Genomic DNA, 18777 nt, shown 5'->3' with positions numbered 1-18777 from the left:
GGGGGGGTTGGGGGGGTGGGGGGGGTCCCTCACCTTTGGTCCACACGCAGTCTGGTGTCAGTGGGTGGCAAGAGCGGTTTTAAGGAGGCGTCCAGCTCATTCAGCTCAATGGCAAACTTGGTGAAACCGTAGTACTGCTCGTGGTCCAGCGGCATGGCATCTGCATATACGGCACGAGCGTTACCCGCATTCATATTCACGAACCGTGCACTGAATGCTTCGGCATGAAATGAAACGGTCATACTTGCTCTCCAGATGCATGTGGCCGAGGGCGGCGCCCCGCGGTAAACGGCTTCGTGCCACTTTCCAAAGAGCCGATGGACCACATGCCCCTTCTGATCCGTGATGGTTCCTTCCACCTCGTTCACACTTGAGTTCCATCTCGCCTTTGACAAAGAAGAACATTCATCAAAGTGAAGGCCATAATTTGGAACAGTTGATCACACTCTATCATCCAGGACCTCATGATAATGTCTTCTTTTGGTCTTTACCATCACTTCTCCTGCCTGTCTGGAGTATTAAATGGGAGGTGAGGATGAATAAATCCCCCCTTTTTCCTCGAATCACCTACCTCAAGGGGGACCTTTGAAATGAGAACAATTAACCTTCTCAGCTCAGCGGAAGCTTCCATACATCAAACGTCAAAAATGATCACGTGGGCTTCCGAGTTGCATGCAGGTGAGGAACATCAACTGTGCGCAAAGGTCAATGAGTAATTAAAGCCCTTCGACAGAATGGAGTCATTCTAATTTATATCAAAAGCGTTTTAGGTTTGAGCACTCTGGATGTGGAAATGTCCCAACAATAGCATCTCACAAATGTCAACTAAAAACATGTTTGTCTACGTTTTATATTTTAGGCACAAGTATGCAGTCTGTAGTATTTACTGCCGAGTGAAAAAAAGTAAGTACTGTACTTTATTTTAGATTATCTGGCACACACACACACACACAATTAGAAGCACCCATTTACATTTATAGCAAATTATAATATTGGTTTGTTGAAATTGTATTGATTTATTCACTTGTCTGGACTGATTCAATGACATGTCTGTGGATGTTTGATTCTTTTGTCCAATCAGAATGCAGCTTTCAGGTGCTGCCATGTCCATTTAATCTGCCTTCTGAATAAGTGGTTCTAATAGATGTGATGTAAACAAACTATAGTAGCAATGGGAACGCTTCTTCCGAATCAGCTTTCAAATTGGCCTCAAATTCAAGTCCACCCTCTCATTAGTATTAATTTATTCTTTTCACTGTCTTTGTTTTTACATGCCTGATTTTTACTTGATGTACAGCGCCTACTTTGCAGCTACGGTTGTTTTTAAAGAGTTGTTTGTTGTCAAACTAACAGATGACACATCAGGATTGACAGTTAGGAGGATTACGCAAAATGTGACTGACTACGCGCGCAAGTAATTTGCGGCTCACTTTAACAAAAGTGATCTTGCAGTGGCAGGCGTCACTGTTGGAGTTTCTGATGGAGATCTCGCCATAGTGCTCGATCCAGCGCTGTCCATTCAGGATGTTGTGAATGCACGACGTCACCTTGTTCCATTCATAGTGGTCTCCAAACCTGCGGCAATAAGAACAAATATGATTTAAAAATAAATAAATACTTGCTGTGTGACACCTAAGTTGCGTTTTTGGTGCGTCAAGCTCACCCAGGCAGAGTTAAGTGTGTGCTGCCTACAGGAACAATCTCCATTGACTTTCCCCAAAACTTGTTCTTACACCTTACGTCTGCAAAGTGAATATTTTACAATGAAAAATTCTGAAGTTGAACTTCAAAAAAAAAAAAAAAAAAGTATGCTCCTGAACACACCTTGCCAGAAGATAAAATTTTTGGACTCTGCATGGCAAGCCGAGATAGGTGGATGATGGCTGACCTGTTGATGGAGTAAACAGCTTCGTCAAACACAGATTCAAATCCAACTTTAATGAATTGCTCGAGCACATTTGAAAACAACAGAGTTGTCCTCAATTAATACTAGCTCATATTACCGGACCTACAGTCGCTGATGGTTTCGTGGTACACTCGTCTAACTTGTGAGCGGGCAGCGTGGGATCAGTTACCACTCAGTGACAGTGTGGATGTGGGTGTGAACGGGTGTTTGTCTCTATATGTACCCTGGCGACCGGTTCAGGGTGTTGTTTGCTTTCCTGCCCGAAGTCAGCTGGGATAGGCTGCAGCCCCCCGTGACCATATTCGGGTGAAGTGATGTTGAGAATAGATGGATGGGATGGATGTATGGAATCATCATAAAATTTTAAATTATCTTGCAGACATGCAGGGTTCAATTCCGGCTCTGGCATCACTGTGAGGAATTTGCATGTTCTCCCCGGGCCTGCGTGGGTTTTCTCCGGGTATTCTGGTTTCCCCTCCACATTCCAAAAACATGCATGGGAGGTTAATGGATCACTCTAAAGTGTGAGCGCGAATGGTTGTCCATCTACCTGTGCCCTGCGTTTGGCTGGCAACCGGTTCAGGGTGTCCCCTACCTACTGCCCGTAGACAGCTGGGATAGGCTCCAGCTTGTTCCATTCATAGTGGTCTCCAAACCTGCGGCAATAAGAACAAATATGATTTAAAAATAAATAAATACTTGCTGTGTGACACCTAAGTTGCGTTTTTGGTGCGTCAAGCTCACCCAGGCAGAGTTAAGTGTGTGCTGCCTACAGGAACAATCTCCATTGACTTTCCCCAAAACTTGTTCTTACACCTTACGTCTGCAAAGTGAATATTTTACAATGAAAAATTCTGAAGTTGAACTTCAAAAAAAAAAAAAAGTATGCTAATGAACACACCTTGCCAGAAGATAAAATTTTTGGACTCTGCATGACAAGCCGAGATAGGTGGATGATGGCTGACCTGTTGATGGAGTAAACAGCTTCGTCAAACACAGATTCAAATCCAACTTTAATGAATTGCTCGAGCACATTTGAAAACAACAGAGTTGTCCTCAATTAATACTAGCTCATATTACCGGACCTACAGTCGCTGATGGTTTCGTGGTACACTCGTCTAACTTGTGAGCGGGCAGCGTGGGATCAGTTACCACTCAGTGACAGTGTGGATGTGGGTGTGAACGGGTGTTTGTCTCTATATGTACCCTGGCGACCGGTTCAGGGTGTTGTTTGCTTTCCTGCCCGAAGTCAGCTGGGATAGGCTGCAGCCCCCCGTGACCATATTCGGGTGAAGTGATGTTGAGAATAGATGGATGGGATGGATGTATGGAATCATCATAAAATTTTAAATTATCTTGCAGACATGCAGGGTTCAATTCCGGCTCTGGCATCACTGTGAGGAATTTGCATGTTCTCCCCGGGCCTGCGTGGGTTTTCTCCGGGTATTCTGGTTTCCCCTCCACATTCCAAAAACATGCATGGGAGGTTAATGGATCACTCTAAAGTGTGAGCGCGAATGGTTGTCCATCTACCTGTGCCCTGCGTTTGGCTGGCAACCGGTTCAGGGTGTCCCCTACCTACTGCCCGTAGACAGCTGGGATAGGCTCCAACGTGCCCGTGACCCTCGTGAGGATAAGCGGAATGGAAAACGGATGGATGGATGGTTGGATGGATAACCATACCTGCTCTGCCATGAACTGGAAGCCTTTATCTGGCCGATCACATTCATAAGTTTCTCCCAGGACAGGATTGAAAGGCTTCCCACCAGTTCTGTAGTAGCTGGATGCGTAACCTGATACCACAAACGTAGCGATGAAGACCTAAACACACAAAACACAATTGCTAAAAGCCATGAGTGATTTTACACTGCCGGTAAAAGGTGGCATAATTCTGCCTTCAGAAGTCTCAATTTTGTGGGATGATCCGTGTAAAAATGGCTTAAGTTTTGGTGTAAATCCTTCAAGGTAGAAGTGAAGAACAATTGAATCTTTTTATTGCTCAGGGCTACCCTTACAGTCGTGAATTGTTATTATCTTAGAAGCCACTGTGGCATAAACCAAAAATTATGATTGCATTTTTTGTCAACTTCCAATTCCAATCTATATCCCTAATGACATAAAATGGCATTTATTACACTTAGAACTGCAATCACTGATCCAGAATGCCCAGCAGTAGAAATCAACATTTATTTTTCCTTCCATAGCATCTGTATTCATTCGTGAGTTATTTAAATTGTGTATTTTTGAAACATGATTAAAAGCTTTGAAAATAAAAAGATGACAAAAATGACATTTTGACCTTATTTGAGACTTTTTTTTAAGTTAATTAAAGTCAAATTTGAAATACAGGCTAATCTAAATAAACAACTGCCAGAATAGGGCAGACTGCATGAGTGAGTTATCTGTGGCCCACTTAAGTAGCCAAGGCATAAAAGCTCTCCTCTCACCATGCGTTCAAAGGGATCGTGCGTGCTGGCGGCCTGATCGAGCAGCTCGCTGTACTCCAGCTCCTCACACAGCCTCTGCAGGGTGTTGAGCGGCTCGTTGAGATGCACCGGCATGGCCACTTTGGACAGGTCTTTGCCAATGTTGTTCCTGAGGATGTTCCACAGGCTGATGGCGCTGCTGTTGGGGCTGGGTGAAGATAGACGCGATCTACGTCGGCAGAGGACGGTGCTGCTCTCTCCAGAACCTGACCAAACCAAAAACATCATCTTCTTGGTTTTTTTTTTTGTTTGTTTGTTTTTTTACAGCATGATTGGTGTGTTCAAGAATTTTCTCACAATATGTTACCTGCATCTTGTCTGCTCTTTTCTGCCTCATTGTTAAAGTTGTCCATGGAATTGTTGTCACTAATGTCGCTGATGTACGAGTCATCTTCTGATACCTTGAAAAAAAAAAAAAAAAAGTCAACTTTGAGCAGATGTGATGAGAGGAATTTGAAGAGCATCCGAAATGCAAGACAGGGCCGGTTTTCTTTCAACATGCTGTCACATTATTTGGAGATGATCTCCCGTGGGAGCTACAATATAGCGGTATTTTTAGATAAAAGTAATTAACTTCCATTTTTACACCACCTCCGCTCTTGCTGCTCTCCGACCAGCCACATGACAATAAAGTGAGGAGGGGGGGGGGGTGATGTACAGTACAGTCAGAGCGCAGCCTTATTTCATGACAGTGAAATTTAAAAGGCTTCAAGAAGCCTCCAGCACGAAACGAGACGCCTGAGTTGAATTTCAAACGTGTCCCATGTGATAGACGACTGTCAAAAACAAGTTTCAAAAGATTGAAGGATTCTATTGAAGACTGGAGAATTTGATTGGAAGCGTAACTTCGTCAGGCAGCGCCACAGCCCTGATGCAACTCGAGGCTGGATCCTATAGTTGAACACACAATGCAACTAGAACGCCGTTGATTGGACCTCTGTAAACCTGAATTGCTTTTGTAAACGTACTAAAATCTAACGGTTCTAGTAATCAATGCATTTGTTTTTCGCAGCACATTCTTAGATATGTAAATATGCTTAAAACTCATTCACTCCCAAAGACGGATTTAGATGTCTTTTCAGAGGCCACACATTTAACCCTAGCTCCTCCTTTTATATTGACTGTACTTGAAAAGGGTCTGAAAAGACATCTAAATACGTCTTTGGGAGTGAATGAGTTAAATGTTCCATTTCCTGTGGCAGATTAACAATCTGATCCCGAATTTTTATGATTTTCCGACAGTATTTGCTTGCTATCAAACTTGTCACAGTGTCTATCAATAAACCACGAGTCAAAATTAATCAATTACTAATACAATTTGAGTTAAGAGTGAATTTTGATGTGTTGAATAGATAGATTCTGGCAGGAGATGACATGAGAAAGTGTCAAAAGTCTGTCGGAAGTTGTGAATTGAGAAATATTTATCTTTTCAAAACACCATATGCTTGATCTTATTGGACAAATTTTCCATGGTATTTCGCAGCAATTTAAAGATAATCGTAACTTCAAGTACATATTACAGGATTCATATCAGGAACATTGAATCAACACTTTTGCAATTTATTATGCATATGATGACAATTTGAAGCCGCTGATGTCTGGAGGCCCAACACGATATTTTGTCCAGTCCTTACCAGTACGCACAAAAGAGAACTGTTCGCCGTAGGCTCAGGAATACATGAAGACAAATTTTCAAACAGTCACCGATATGTGAATGGGTTAATCGGACGGCGTTCTGAATGGAGATGGAGGTGGATGTCCCACCACGAAAAATGCAATGTCAGTCCGGTGATGGCAAGTCGATGTGTTGGGCAGGAATACTGGGGAGTGAATTCGCAGGCCCATTTTGGGGTACTTCAAAGTGTCAAAATGACTTCTGCAAAATATGTGGAATTTCTAACTGACAATTTCCTGCTATGGTATAAAAAGAAGAACCATTCCTTCCTGAGTGAAATCATTCTCATGTATGACAGATGCGCCATCCCCCTCTGGAAAAATTAAACAAACAAAAAAAACCCCCGGAAACTTTGGCTGCTATGGCTATTAGAAAAACAGTTGTCGAGTCGAATGACACCCTCATACAGTCGTTTGAGGGTGTACGACAGTAGAGCTCGACTGATCGTTTGAGGCAAATGCTGACTCTGAGATTTGGCAGAGTAAAATTCTGATGGCGATTAATTTTAAAAGAATCTCATGAATAAAGCAACAATTGACTATTTCTTCAACTGTACAACGGAGAGGAGAATCAGCAAAAAACTATGAAAAAAAAAGTCAGTTATCTTTGTGTTGTGTTAATATGTAAAAAAAAAACCATCAAAAATGTAGTGTTTGTCTTTATTGTATTGTGTGAAGGAATAATCGGCAAAAATCATCAGATTTGTAACCATTTCTCTGGGGGCTGGGGGAATGTTTGTATGTCATTATCTTTGTCTTTGTTGCGATGCGCTAATATGGGTGGATACGGGCCCTCGGTGACGGCGTACTTCCAAACAGCAATTTTTAGAGGCAATTCTTGCCTCCTCCAAAAATGATGCAGGCAGACACGTTCCTTGGACTAAATGGAAGAAAGACTGTGAGAGTAATAGTTCACTGAACACAAGTTCTTCCTTCCATTGCCACTTTCTTGCGTCATTTCAAGCCACATGAACACCCCACCCCCCCAAAAAAAATCACTTTCAATCAAAATATGAGAGTATAAATTGAAAGTGGCCAAATGTTTACACCAGTTCTACAGTACAGTCGACATTAGATACGGACATTTATTGTTGTCATTGTGTATGAGGCATAAACCTTTGCATTTCCCCCCCATTTACCTCATTTTCAGAGGAACTGTTGGACAACAGACCCTCCTGCGCGTCAAAGAACTCCGACAGTGACTCAGCTCTGCTTTCATTTGACTCTTGATGCACCAAAGAACGGGATTCGGGGGCAGATTCCTCCTGTTTCTAGGAGACACAACATCGAGACGGATAAATACAAAACCAAAAGAGGCTCTTTGCACCGTCAGGACTCAGGAGCGGCTTGGGGAGCGGGGGCGGAGTCTGTGTCACCACACGGTATAATCACACTTTGATGAGAATGGCCCTATGGTGAGTGCACATAATGACTATCAGAACCTTGATGACACTAATGAACCGCTGAGATGATGAGGTGCATCGTCGCACTTATATTTTTAATATCCGGCTGTACATCTGCTCACAGTGGAGTTTTGTGTACTTCTGTTTTGTTCTATGTGTAAAAACAGCAGGGAAAAAAAAAACTACCACAATATTAATGAATCCCAATTTAATAGTTACTTTGCAGCTATTATGCAAAATCATTGCAATTCTCACTGGTTGTCATAATATAATTTGTTAAGAGAGCAACATTTTGTTACAGTCCCATTAGATAATCTCATAGGATGCACATGCCCCCATGTGTATTTAACAAATTTCCCGGGACACAATTAGCATGATCAGCTAACACTCCGTGGACAGTAAATCCGATTACCAGAGGAGCCAAAAGCCTCCACGTGCCAGCTCATCGTGTGATCACACCAAACACACGGCCGCATGCAAATGATTCCCAATGCCGAGACCCACAATGTGTTCCTCTTATTTATTTTTTTATTTATATGTTGTTGTTTTTTTTTTTTTTTATGGCGTCAAGTCGTCATTACTGAGGGGGCGAGTGGGAGAGCAACATGATGGCAGCATGCGGATGAGAATGAAAGAAATGGCAGCTTGTTGATGATGTGGGAGGCAAATAAGGAGGGAAGTAATCATCCGAATAATCATCATGCTGGTGGCGGTGGGGGGGGGAAACGGGAGTCACTGCATTCCCACACACCCACCTGCACGACGGGGGCAGTGAGATTGTGCAGTGTGGCTTCTACGATGTAAGATTCTGCGTGAATCTTGCAGAGGCGCTCTCGCAGCTCTGAGTTCTGGGCTAAAGCCTGAAAAATAATAACCAGTGTACACGTGATTTAAACACAGCCGCCCACAAATCGAGCTCTCATATTTGATTTTTAATTAGCGGGAGTTGCCAAATATTCTTCCCAGAAGTCTTATCCTTCATTTAGCCACAGATTGAACAATTTGGGGAAGTTAGACAAAAATTAGGGTCGTACGTAAGATATTTTTACGTTGATGGGGTGAACTAGAATGAACTGTATTTGCACATCCACAACAGTAGGTGGCAGTGGTGCTATCATAATTTCTGCAGCGGCGAATTGGGGGAGGGCACTAAATACTTTATTCTATCTAGTGGGGTGCAACAGAAAATAATGAAGAAGCACTGCTCTAAAGCTTTTTAGTGAGGCATGTGCATGGCGTTTATTGCCATGTGTTTTTGAACATCAGCATCAATCCATCATCCTTCCTTCCATCCTACTATTTTGTCGAGGCTATTATCCCATTCGGTATTATAGGGCGGGGGAACTCTATTCCCTAGATTGGTTGAACAACAACAGCAAAAAGCAACAACTATTTTCTATTGGTTAAATTTGATGGCTCAGACACACGGCAATCCCTGTCTGTTGAATAGCTTCTTCATGAATTAACAATCTAACAGTGTTACAAAAGAATGTGTAATAACATTTCTTAGTAACATTTCCAATTGCTTAAGTGCATGGCATTTCGTGATTTCACTACCTGCAATCAATAATATTGTTAATAAAAAAAAAAAAAAAAAAAAAAAACAAGATTGAAAACACATTTGAGGTCAAACTGGAAAACACTTCAGCACTCCGCCAATACAATTTAAGACTCCTGTGCAACGGCCAAGTCATGAGACGTCAACACGACCCAGAAATAATGTCACAGTCGTCGTTGAGATTGGAATTGAAAATGGGGGTGGGGGGTCTATTTTGACCAGAGCTTTCATTTCAAAGTAGTGGATCTAGAAAAGCACGTGGCCCATACTATAGGCATAAAGGCAGCATAAGCGGCATGACATGATATCATGGTGAGCACATCTGCCGCACACTCGAGAGGTTCTGGCTTCGATGGGATTTCACCAAGTCCCAGATTTGAAACGCGTACGGCCCATCTGTCCATTCAGAAGTAATTTCTAACCAGTGTGTTGTGGAACACGATTCTGCTGTAAGAGATCATCTGGTGTGCTGCGGGAAATTGTCCGAGTTCACCTAATCGGTCCGAAAATGATTCATTTACTGCAAGTAACGTATCTTTGTTCCTCTAACAGTCGTCGTTGAGATTGGAATTGAAAATGGGGGTAGGGGGTCTATTTTGACTAGAGCTCCTTTAATTTAATTTCAAAGTAGTGGATCCAGAAAAGCACTTGGCCCATACTATAGGCATAAAGGCAGCATAAGCGGCATGACATGATATCATGGTTAGCACATCTGCCGCACACTCGAGAGGTTCCGGCTTCGATGGGATTTCACCAAGTCCCAGATATGAAACGCGTACGGCCCATCTGCCCATTCAGAAGTCATTTCTAACTAGTGTGTTGTGGAACACGATTCTGCTGTAAGAGATCACCTGGTGTGCTGCGGGAAATTGTCTGAGTTCACCTAATCGGTCCGAAAACGATTCATTTACTACAAGTAACGTATCTTTGTTCCTCTGTCTTGGCCAGCGACGTGTAGCAACAGGAAAACATGGCAATTGGCCCGTGTACACTTTTGTGATATTTTTTATTAAAGCATACAGTGAATTTGAAGTTCACAGTTTGAGTCACGTTGCCATTCATTGAATGACTTAATTGTTCCGTCATCCTCCTTGAAGAAGGACGTAGCAACTGGCAAACAGATGAATAAACACAAGGCGGTCCGCCATTTATGATCTTCTAATGTCGGTTGTAAAATTTGGTGTTTCCCTTCATTTTGCAGTGAATAATAAATTATTGTTGATGACAAAATTGATGCAAAAGCAGAAGGTCATAATCCACCAATTGCTCCGCGGAGCGCCGTTGCGAGTTAAATTCATTACGGCGCACGCAGCATGACAATAATTTGGAATGTGCTAAATGTTATCGTTGGAGAATCCAAGGAAGCCCACAATGTACAATGGAAAATATGAGTGGTCCATTATTGCCACGCTGTGTGGTCACGCAGTTAGACTGAGTCATTAGGAGCTAACAGAGAGCAGGCTATTATTGTCATGTGTTGCCGTCAAAAGCTCAGAGGTTCTACTGTATGACGATCTATGTTAACTTTAGAAAGAGAGGGAAAAAAAGCCTGAATGGGAATCACTGGCGACTGAGGTCTCAGCCAGGTTGGCGAGTGGCCCTCCGCTGACAAACCCTCAAGGAGACTCGAGTGGAGTGTCTGTGAGTGTGTGGCAACGGAGCCCACGTACCGTTGTCAGCGCGTTCTTCAAGCCGACCACTTGCGGGGAGGTTGGAGGACAGCAGTCTTGGTCCACGCATTGTTTTAATCGCTCCCTCTCTGACGTGAGGGAACTCAGGGCTGACTTCATGGTGGTGTGCACTGAAGAGAGGCATAAACAAGCTGCGATTGCAATTTGGAAGGCTTTTCACAACAACAAAGACTTAGCATGAGTGCTACTCTGGCAGTAGAATGATAGGACCCGATGGGGGCACTTCTCTAATTACGAACACATTTCCTGCAAGAGCGAACTGAAACTTTTCACTTAGTTGCAGCTCGGGAAAACATTTGATGATTGATTTGACAGGCAGAAAAAAGCTGAAAAGACGTTACAAAAAAATTGCAAAATCTATTAGATTTGGGCCACAATTTTTCATCACTGCTGCTGGGGTGTCACATCAGAACATGCACTCCCTAACTCGATCCATCCATCCATGTTCTGATCCGCTTTATCCTCGCAAGCGTCGCGGGGCATGCTGAAGCCTATCCCAGCTGTCTTCGGCCAGTTGTGGGGTACACACTTAACTGGTTGCCAGCATGAGTTTTGTTTTACACCGTTAAAAACTAATATATGTTCAAAGACATTTTATAAACAGAAAAGTATTTCAATCCTCCCCCAAAATTGAAAGCGTGAAACATTTCGAAAATACCGCACGGATGACAGCACCTGTGTAGATGCATGTGCCTTTAAGTGATTGGTTTTGTGGTGTATGAGTGCCCGGGTGAGAGTTGTGGCAGACAACAGGTTCTATGTGACTGTCCACAATGTGTTTTGCTGTTCAAGAAACAGCTGAAAAGTACATCGGCAAACTGTGGCTCTTCTTTCCCCCATGCAAGGGCATCCCAATTAACATAAACCCCATAAAAATCCATCCATCCATTTTCTGATCCACTTTATCGTCACAAGGGCATGCTGGAGCCTATCCCAACCGTCATCAGGCAGTAGGCGGGGGACACCCTGAACCGGTTGCCAGCCAATCGCAGGGCACACACAGATGAACAACCTGCGCTCACACTCACACCTTGGGACAATTTAGAGTGTTCAATCAGCCTGCCATGCATGTTTTTGGAATGTGGGAGGAAACCGGAGTACCCGGAGAAAAGGCACGCAGGAAGGCCGGACCCGGGATTGAACCCACGACCTCTGCACTGTGAGGTCGCCGCGCTCTCCACTCCACCAACCGTCCGCCCCCCATAAAAATGATTGCTTTAAATAAACACGACATTACGAGAGTGTGAACACAAACAACCAATGTAAAAATGGCTTGCACAGTGTGATTAAAAAAAAAAAAAAATCCAGGTGTTAATTCAAAAAACCCCTGCGGATGTGTCACTTACGGTTAGTGGCGACACGGCAGAAGTCCTCCTGCAGCTTGGCCACATCAAAAGGAGAATCCAGAGACTCCGGGTCAGCTTTGTCATTGGCGAGCGTGGTAGTGGAGAGGTTGGGGTTGGAGGAATGGAGGCGGACAGAACCAGCGATGCAGCTGGGAACCTGCAGCAGAACAAAAGAAACCGCGGTTTAGCCAACAGAGACATTCAAAAGTGGAGTTTTTGACAACTTACCTGCAGAGTTGTTTTGGTGTCTTTGTTGTAGTTCTTTGTGCGCCATTTTCTTTGAAGCCTCTTTTCCTTCTTAGGGCTGTCAAATGTTGATGTCTGGCGATCATAACACAGCGGATGGATATTACCCTTTCAACAAAAGAGCTGTCATCGTAGACAATTGAAATAAAATAGATTTGGAAAAGTTCTATATATAGCAGCCAGAGTAGAGCAAACGTAGAGACAAAAAAATAGCAGAAAATTGTGGAATTTTGTGATACTGGTGCTTCCATGAGACAGAGGAACAAATATGCTAAACCACCTGAAGTGCTTGGATTGAGGGTGCAGAATAGGTGCGATGGAGGACCTCCATACTCTGAAGAAGGTGGCTCAACTCGAGAAGGTACGCTTCACAAACTGACAAGTCTAAAGCGAGGAAGATAAATAACAAAACACTTTTGTTGACATGAGCACTTTTGACTTTGGCAGTAGACCGTCAGGAAAAGTCTTCAACAGTCGTCATTCTTTTTATAAACTGACGCTGTTCAGTGTGTATTCATGGACCTGTTAAAAAAAAATGCATGTTTAACTGTAGTTGATTTGTGGTTTAAACAACTTGGTGTGGGCGGCCCGGTGGGCCAGTGGTTAGCACGTCGACCTCACAGTGTAGAGCAGGGGTGTCAAATGTACGGCCCGCGGGCCGGATCCGGCCCGCAAAGGACTTTAATCTGGCCCGCGAGATGATTATGTAAAGCAGTGGTGTCAAACATACGGTCCGCGGGCCGTTCAATCAGGCCCCACAGGATAATTTAAAAGTGAAGAAAATGCATAAAAGACACAGAATAAATATTTTTAAGAAGGTGCAATTCATTGAGTATCCGCTAGGGGACACTGTTTTGATCAGAGAAGAAGACAACAGCAGCCTCAGTCCATCACTGAGACAGACCCATGACAGCAGACGCTATCAATAGCACTCTCACATTTACACATTTAATAGCACGCTCCTTAGTTTGTAAGGTGTAGGCAGGGATTACATTTAGATTTTATATGCACGTGTAAATGTTTTTTAAATTCCTTTCTTTATCAATCTCATTTATTCTTAAAATGTATTACTCTATTTTTCACGACCAATTGTTAAAGTTTTGTGCCTTTGCACAATCAGTGGGACCAGTTGCAATGAATATATGTGAACGATAAAAGTAAAATGCACATTTGTCTAAGGAAATCTAAGGTGCTTCATGAAATGTTTTGTAAAAGATATGTTCAATAAATTTCAACATTTTCCTAATGTTCTTGTGCTTCTTTATACTAAAACAAAGGAAAGACATGTTGTTTTGGTTATTTATAGCAAAGCATGGTATCATTTTAATGGTCTGGCCCACTTGACATCTACCCAGGCCGTATGTGGCCCACCATGTGAAATGAGTTTGACACCCCTGCTTTAGAGTGTTACATTAACCTGCCTCGCATGTTTTGGGAATGTGGGAGGAAACCGGAGTACCAGGAAAAACCCCACGCAGGAGGACGGCTGGGATAGGCTCCAGCACCCCCCGCGACCCTTGTGAGGATTAAGAGGATCAGAAAATGGATGGATGGACAACTTATAGTTAGGCCCCTCGGGGCAAAAAAATCTCTTTTTGTCTTTTAAATTTCACGTTCTCGCAAAAGCCTCATCGGGCCATAAAACGGATTCAAATTCAGCCGTTGAGAAAGTACAGTACTCTCAAGGAATCCTGTGATTACTCCTGAAGGCAACAGAGGCCGCTGTTGCTGCAAAAGCATCCATTCAAATTCAATTTATGCCCATTCGGGTGAAAATGACTCTGGGCAAGAGGCAGGGCACAAACTGGACTGGTTGCCAGTCATTCGCAGGGACATTGACGGCTACGGACAATTTAAAATCTTCTAATTTGGTGGGGAGGAATTTCAAAATGGCTGCTATGAGAGAAGAAAAAAAATCTACTCGGGTATAGTTTCACTGCTGTCCTATAGAATGTATTGCGAGGTGCATTTGACTTCAAACAACGAAGATACGATATGACTGAAATATTTTTCGGGATGGGTGGGTCGTGATGAAGCTTGCCAATGAGCAGCTGTGCGCGCGTTCACCTTTAGAGCACTTGTCCATGTCATCGGATGACTGCAGCCAGGCTGTTACCTTGGCTTGGCTACTGTAGCTGAAAGGGAACGCCCCCGCCGAGTGCACCGTGGACTGCCTGCGTATAGACCCACACTGCACAAACAAAAGGTCATCCCCAATAACAACAATATTTATTACCTCTTCGCAAATAGAGCTGAACCTAAGCAAGGGAAAATAAGCCTCGATATGAGCAGTGACAGTTCATTCGGGCAGCTCTACCTTTCTAAGAGGGGTGCTATCAGGAGATGTCGGGGAGGGGTAGTGGGGGAAGTGGAAAGACTTCTCGTTGGGACACATGGCAATCTCATTTTGCCGATAGAGCCGGTGGTGACGTAGCTTGGACACCCATTCATCAAACAGCTCCTGTGACTTGATCTGCACGGCGCACAAGACACAAGGACAAGGCGAGGTGACGGGCGCAAACAATGTCTTGTTCGCACACAAACACAACACAAGGTCACCCCGTGCTCATTTAAGAATATACATGTTAAGCTGCCAGGGAAATTATTGGAACGGTACATGTTTTGACCTCGTTTCCGATACATCGGCCTGTTGACTAGCCTTGCGGTTTACCTTCAGGTGATAGATGTTCTCCTCGGCATCAAGATCGATGCACTTGGCTTTCTTCTTAATGGCCATCACGGAGAGCCCCACATCAATGCAGCCATGAAGCTTCCCCTTCTCAATCTGCAAGGCAACACATTATGCGATGAACACGGTGCATCATAAATGTCAACATCTACAATAAAGTAATTGCCTGTTGCTGGTCTAGTAGGCAACACGGGATGAGCACGAGCTGTAAAAGGCAAGGCCACGGTCATTTGGAGCCAGTAGACAACTCACATCAGCATTGCACTTGCCATACTTCAGGATGCCCTTGTCCAGGGAAAAGTATCTCTATAGGGAGAAAAAAAAAAGACATAAGGCAAGTATAGACGCAGCTTCATGCGTTGCTATTGTCATATGCGGCTATCATGAACTCTCTTTGTAAAAGCGACGAGCGCTCTCGCTCTTCCTGCACATGTGACTGTTGAAAGCACGAAAAAGTCAATACTAAACATATTCAGCCCGACAAATCAGCAGGCCATCAGCTAATGCATCGCACAGGAAGCCTTGCATGTGGAGCAGCGACATGTCGCATGCCACTCCGCAACGGGGGGAAACATACAGTAGAGTTTCCCAATCTTTATCGAGTCAAGGCGCTAACAGCGACCCTGGACAAGTTCATTTTTGCAAATTCGACCAGCCTGACGACAGATATGGCCAAGAAAATTGCCTTGCCAACGTAGAGGGGAAACCAAAGTAAAGGGTGGGAGGGGGGCGTATTAAGACATGAGACAGTGTACCTTATGCCAGCCCTTCAGGGGCCATTTTCTCTTCTTGAGCACATAGCTTTCCTGTTTCTGCGGCTCCAGGACATTGCTGAAGCCTCCGCGTAGACCCTCCACAATCTCCCAGCTGTCCTGCAGGTTAGATAAACGCCCAACATCACATTATGTCCTTGTCGAAGCTTAATTGGTTGGTCGGTTGACTTTTTTTTTTTTTTTTTTGTCTAAATAACTGCTCCAGTGTACAGAGTTCACACTAAAAGTCACCAGAGGGAGAGGAAGTGATTTGTGGGGGCAGGTCTGCCTCAAAGAAACCCTCAGAACAAATGAATTACTGTACTAAGAGAAGAGGCTTGGCTGTTTCTTGCCATCTGAGGGTTTGTCACATCCCCAGTGACACTGTCACACAGTGAGTCATTGGACATACTGTCTTGTCTGACAGTCTGGACTCGTGTTGTGAAGGTCGAAACACACTCGGAAGGCATCAGCAGTGACGTAAATGATGAGACGATATGCCATGTTGCACATATCATTTTCAGCAGCATTGCTGACGGATCACAGACACGTACAGGTGAGGTCACGACGGCTCTCCGGGTAATGGCTCGGTTTGTACTTCGAGCCAAAAAAACCTTGCATTATAGCACCAGGCTCGCCGGTTGTGTGACCTGTAACAAGCGCTAACATTTATTTACAAATGGATAAGCTTATGTGGCTGATGAAAAACTAATGATACACTGCTTGGAACAACAACAACCGGGGTGACAACAGCTTCGGTAATTTGTCGAGGCATGAGAGAGTGATTGGATTTGATAGAAATGCTCAATTGCATTCATGGAAAAGGGCAATAGAAAACAAGACTCGGGAGAGTGAAGACCTTTTCCAAGCTTGAAATTGTGTTCTGCATATCAATGCAAAGGATTCTTTGTGCCAAGGCAAAGAAACGTTTTATTTGTATTCGTTACGTTTGTAAAAGTGAAAGGGTGCACATTAAGAAAGACATCTCCAAATGATCCTGGAACGTTCTGGAGTTTTGGCTTATTTTGAGTAATTTAGTGTATTTTGTTGTTAAGTGGCTGATATCATTGAAGCCTCTATCCCGCTCAGCAGCAAACAGTGGTGACTGCTGGTGGAGGGAGCAAAATGCATGTCAGGGTTCGTCAGGGTTTGTTTGAGGTCCCGTATGTTCACCAGACATTCGGTATAAGAGTTTACTGTTTTTTTTCAGCTCGCAATGGAATTTTGAACATGTTCCAAATTTCAAAAGTACAGGCAAACGTCTGGTGACCGTTAGGCGAGCATTTACCACCTTGAACGGATCATCACTGACAACATTCGCTGTCCTGGAAAAGACTCACAATTGTCGGCCGCTCAGCGGAATAGGCGGCTTCGGAACTGGTTTTCAGATTTCGCAAACAAACTGGAAGTGACACGCACACATATGTGAAGGGATGCAATTTTTTACAACCATAAGTGAACACCACAACCCGTGGCGGTTTTGGGTATGTGCATTACGTGCGGCCGCACAGGGCGGCGTTGTTTCTCTTGGCAAATGCCCCAAAGTAAATCACAAAAATGCTGTGAATTGGTTTGTAAGGACGTGACACGTCCTTCGTCAGCATTTGCATGTGGGAGTTGCGTCCCCTTGTGGAGTGGAGCATCTGTCGAATGCAAATGCAGGATTGCGGTGAGAGGTCTTGGCCAATGATAGGAAATCTAAATTACGCTTCTGGCAAACACATTGGGGGAATGGTCAGAGCCATCTGGTGCACAATTTTGAACAAAAAGAAGAGGAGGGGAAATAAGCAAATGATGCCGCTATGACGACGGCTTTAATCTTACGACTATAGTATGTGCTTTTTTTATGGGGAAGAGGGTTCCGGTTTGAAGTTCTCGATAACATCTAGTGGTGATGTTGATTAGCAAAGTGTTTCAAGAAACCTTGTAATCTCTCTTTTTTAGCCTCTTGCTAATTCCTCCAACCGTCTATCCATTTTCGAAGCCATTTATCCTCACAAGGGTTGCGGTCGTGCTGGAGCCTATCCGAGCTGTCTTGGGGCAGTAGGAGTAGTAGTAGTAGTACAGGGGCACCCTGTACTGGTTGCCAGCCAATCAAAGAGCACATATTTCAAATTTCTCCATTGTGGGACAAGTAAAGGTTTTCTTATCTTATATAGACGAACAACCATTCGCTCTCACAAATGCACCCTAGGGACAGTTTTGAGTGTAGTTTTGAGTGTTCCATTGACCTGCCCTGGAAACCGGAGTACCCGGAGAAAACCCACACAGGCACGAGGAGGAGAACATGCAAACTCCACACAGGAAGGCCGGAGCCGGAATCAAAGCTTCCACCTCTTGCGCTGACAGGTGGACATGCTCACCAGTCTACCACCATGCTGCCCCTTGCTAATTTATTTCTGAGAAATTAACAATTTATAATGAAGTGGCCTCAGCATTATAAGCTTTGACCACATAATTGTGGAGCAGATATCATACAAGAACAGCAACATATACAATTTTGCATCAAGGAAGGCCAGACGGCAGAAAGCCTTATCTCTTAAATTCCCAATCTAATCGTAAAAATAAAATTAGGTTCTGTTATTATTATTTTTTTTTTTTGTGCGATGCAAGATTTGTGTTTGTGTGTGCGTGTGCGCGCACATTTTTTTTTTCAATAATTCTAATGATTCTTTGCTGTTGCTGTATTTGTACATTGCAACTTATCTGTTTTGAATTCCGTATCTATTTCCACAAACATAAACAGTTTGTTTTTTTCTCTTCAGTCTGCGTGTGTTCGTGGAGAGGGGCCATACAGGCAGGCTAGGACCACCACTGACATTAAGTAAGGAGGTGTGTTTTACCTGTCGGCTGTCATGTTTGGATGAGGAGCTGCTGTTGCTGCGGGACAAGGAGATCTTCTGCGACATGACTGACGTATGCTCCTCTGAGCCCATCTCAGCTCACACTATGGTCGGGGTGTCAGCGACATTCCTCTAGTCTGGTGAGAACAAAAAAGCGGACACAAGATCATGAGATGGAGTGAG

The 18777-nt window shown here is 43.9% G+C and overlaps 1 protein-coding gene across 6 annotated transcripts in view; it reads right to left on the bottom strand.

Moving 5' to 3' along the window:
* osbpl3b (oxysterol binding protein-like 3b) overlaps positions 1 to 18777 on the bottom strand; it is a 34621-nt gene that overhangs the window by 2442 nt on the left and 13402 nt on the right. For 2 of the 6 annotated variants that reach the window (XM_019886378.1, XM_019886380.1), the window contains exons 2-21: positions 18595 to 18731; positions 15755 to 15871; positions 15252 to 15305; positions 14982 to 15095; positions 14628 to 14783; positions 14378 to 14501; positions 12591 to 12694; positions 12293 to 12418; positions 12065 to 12221; positions 10698 to 10828; positions 8225 to 8329; positions 7206 to 7337; positions 4700 to 4793; positions 4354 to 4598; positions 3590 to 3727; positions 1825 to 1888; positions 1664 to 1742; positions 1431 to 1575; positions 245 to 386; positions 34 to 160 (exon numbers count right to left, since the gene is read on the bottom strand). In XM_019886378.1, the coding sequence (XP_019741937.1) occupies positions 34 to 160; positions 245 to 386; positions 1431 to 1575; positions 1664 to 1742; positions 1825 to 1888; positions 3590 to 3727; positions 4354 to 4598; positions 4700 to 4793; positions 7206 to 7337; positions 8225 to 8329; positions 10698 to 10828; positions 12065 to 12221; positions 12293 to 12418; positions 12591 to 12694; positions 14378 to 14501; positions 14628 to 14783; positions 14982 to 15095; positions 15252 to 15305; positions 15755 to 15871; positions 18595 to 18687 (2447 nt within the window). In that variant the 5' untranslated portion in view covers positions 18688 to 18731. Of the gene's footprint in view, positions 1 to 33; positions 161 to 244; positions 387 to 1430; positions 1576 to 1663; positions 1743 to 1824; positions 1889 to 2650; positions 2730 to 2807; positions 2872 to 3589; positions 3728 to 4353; positions 4599 to 4699; positions 4794 to 7205; positions 7338 to 8224; positions 8330 to 10697; positions 10829 to 12064; positions 12222 to 12292; positions 12419 to 12590; positions 12695 to 14377; positions 14502 to 14627; positions 14784 to 14981; positions 15096 to 15251; positions 15306 to 15754; positions 15872 to 18594; positions 18732 to 18777 lie in introns of all 6 variants that reach the window. The other 4 variants (XM_019886379.1, XM_019886383.1, XM_019886381.1 and 1 more) reach the window with 4 other exon arrangements.

The sequence above is a fragment of the Hippocampus comes genome, unplaced genomic scaffold (genome assembly GCF_001891065.2).
Source record: "Hippocampus comes isolate QL1 unplaced genomic scaffold, H_comes_QL1_v1.1 scaffold335, whole genome shotgun sequence".
In the NCBI taxonomy this organism is placed as follows: domain Eukaryota; kingdom Metazoa; phylum Chordata; class Actinopteri; order Syngnathiformes; family Syngnathidae; genus Hippocampus; species Hippocampus comes.
Note: the sequence above shows the minus strand (reverse complement) of the source record. Positions and strands in the feature narration are given on the sequence as shown.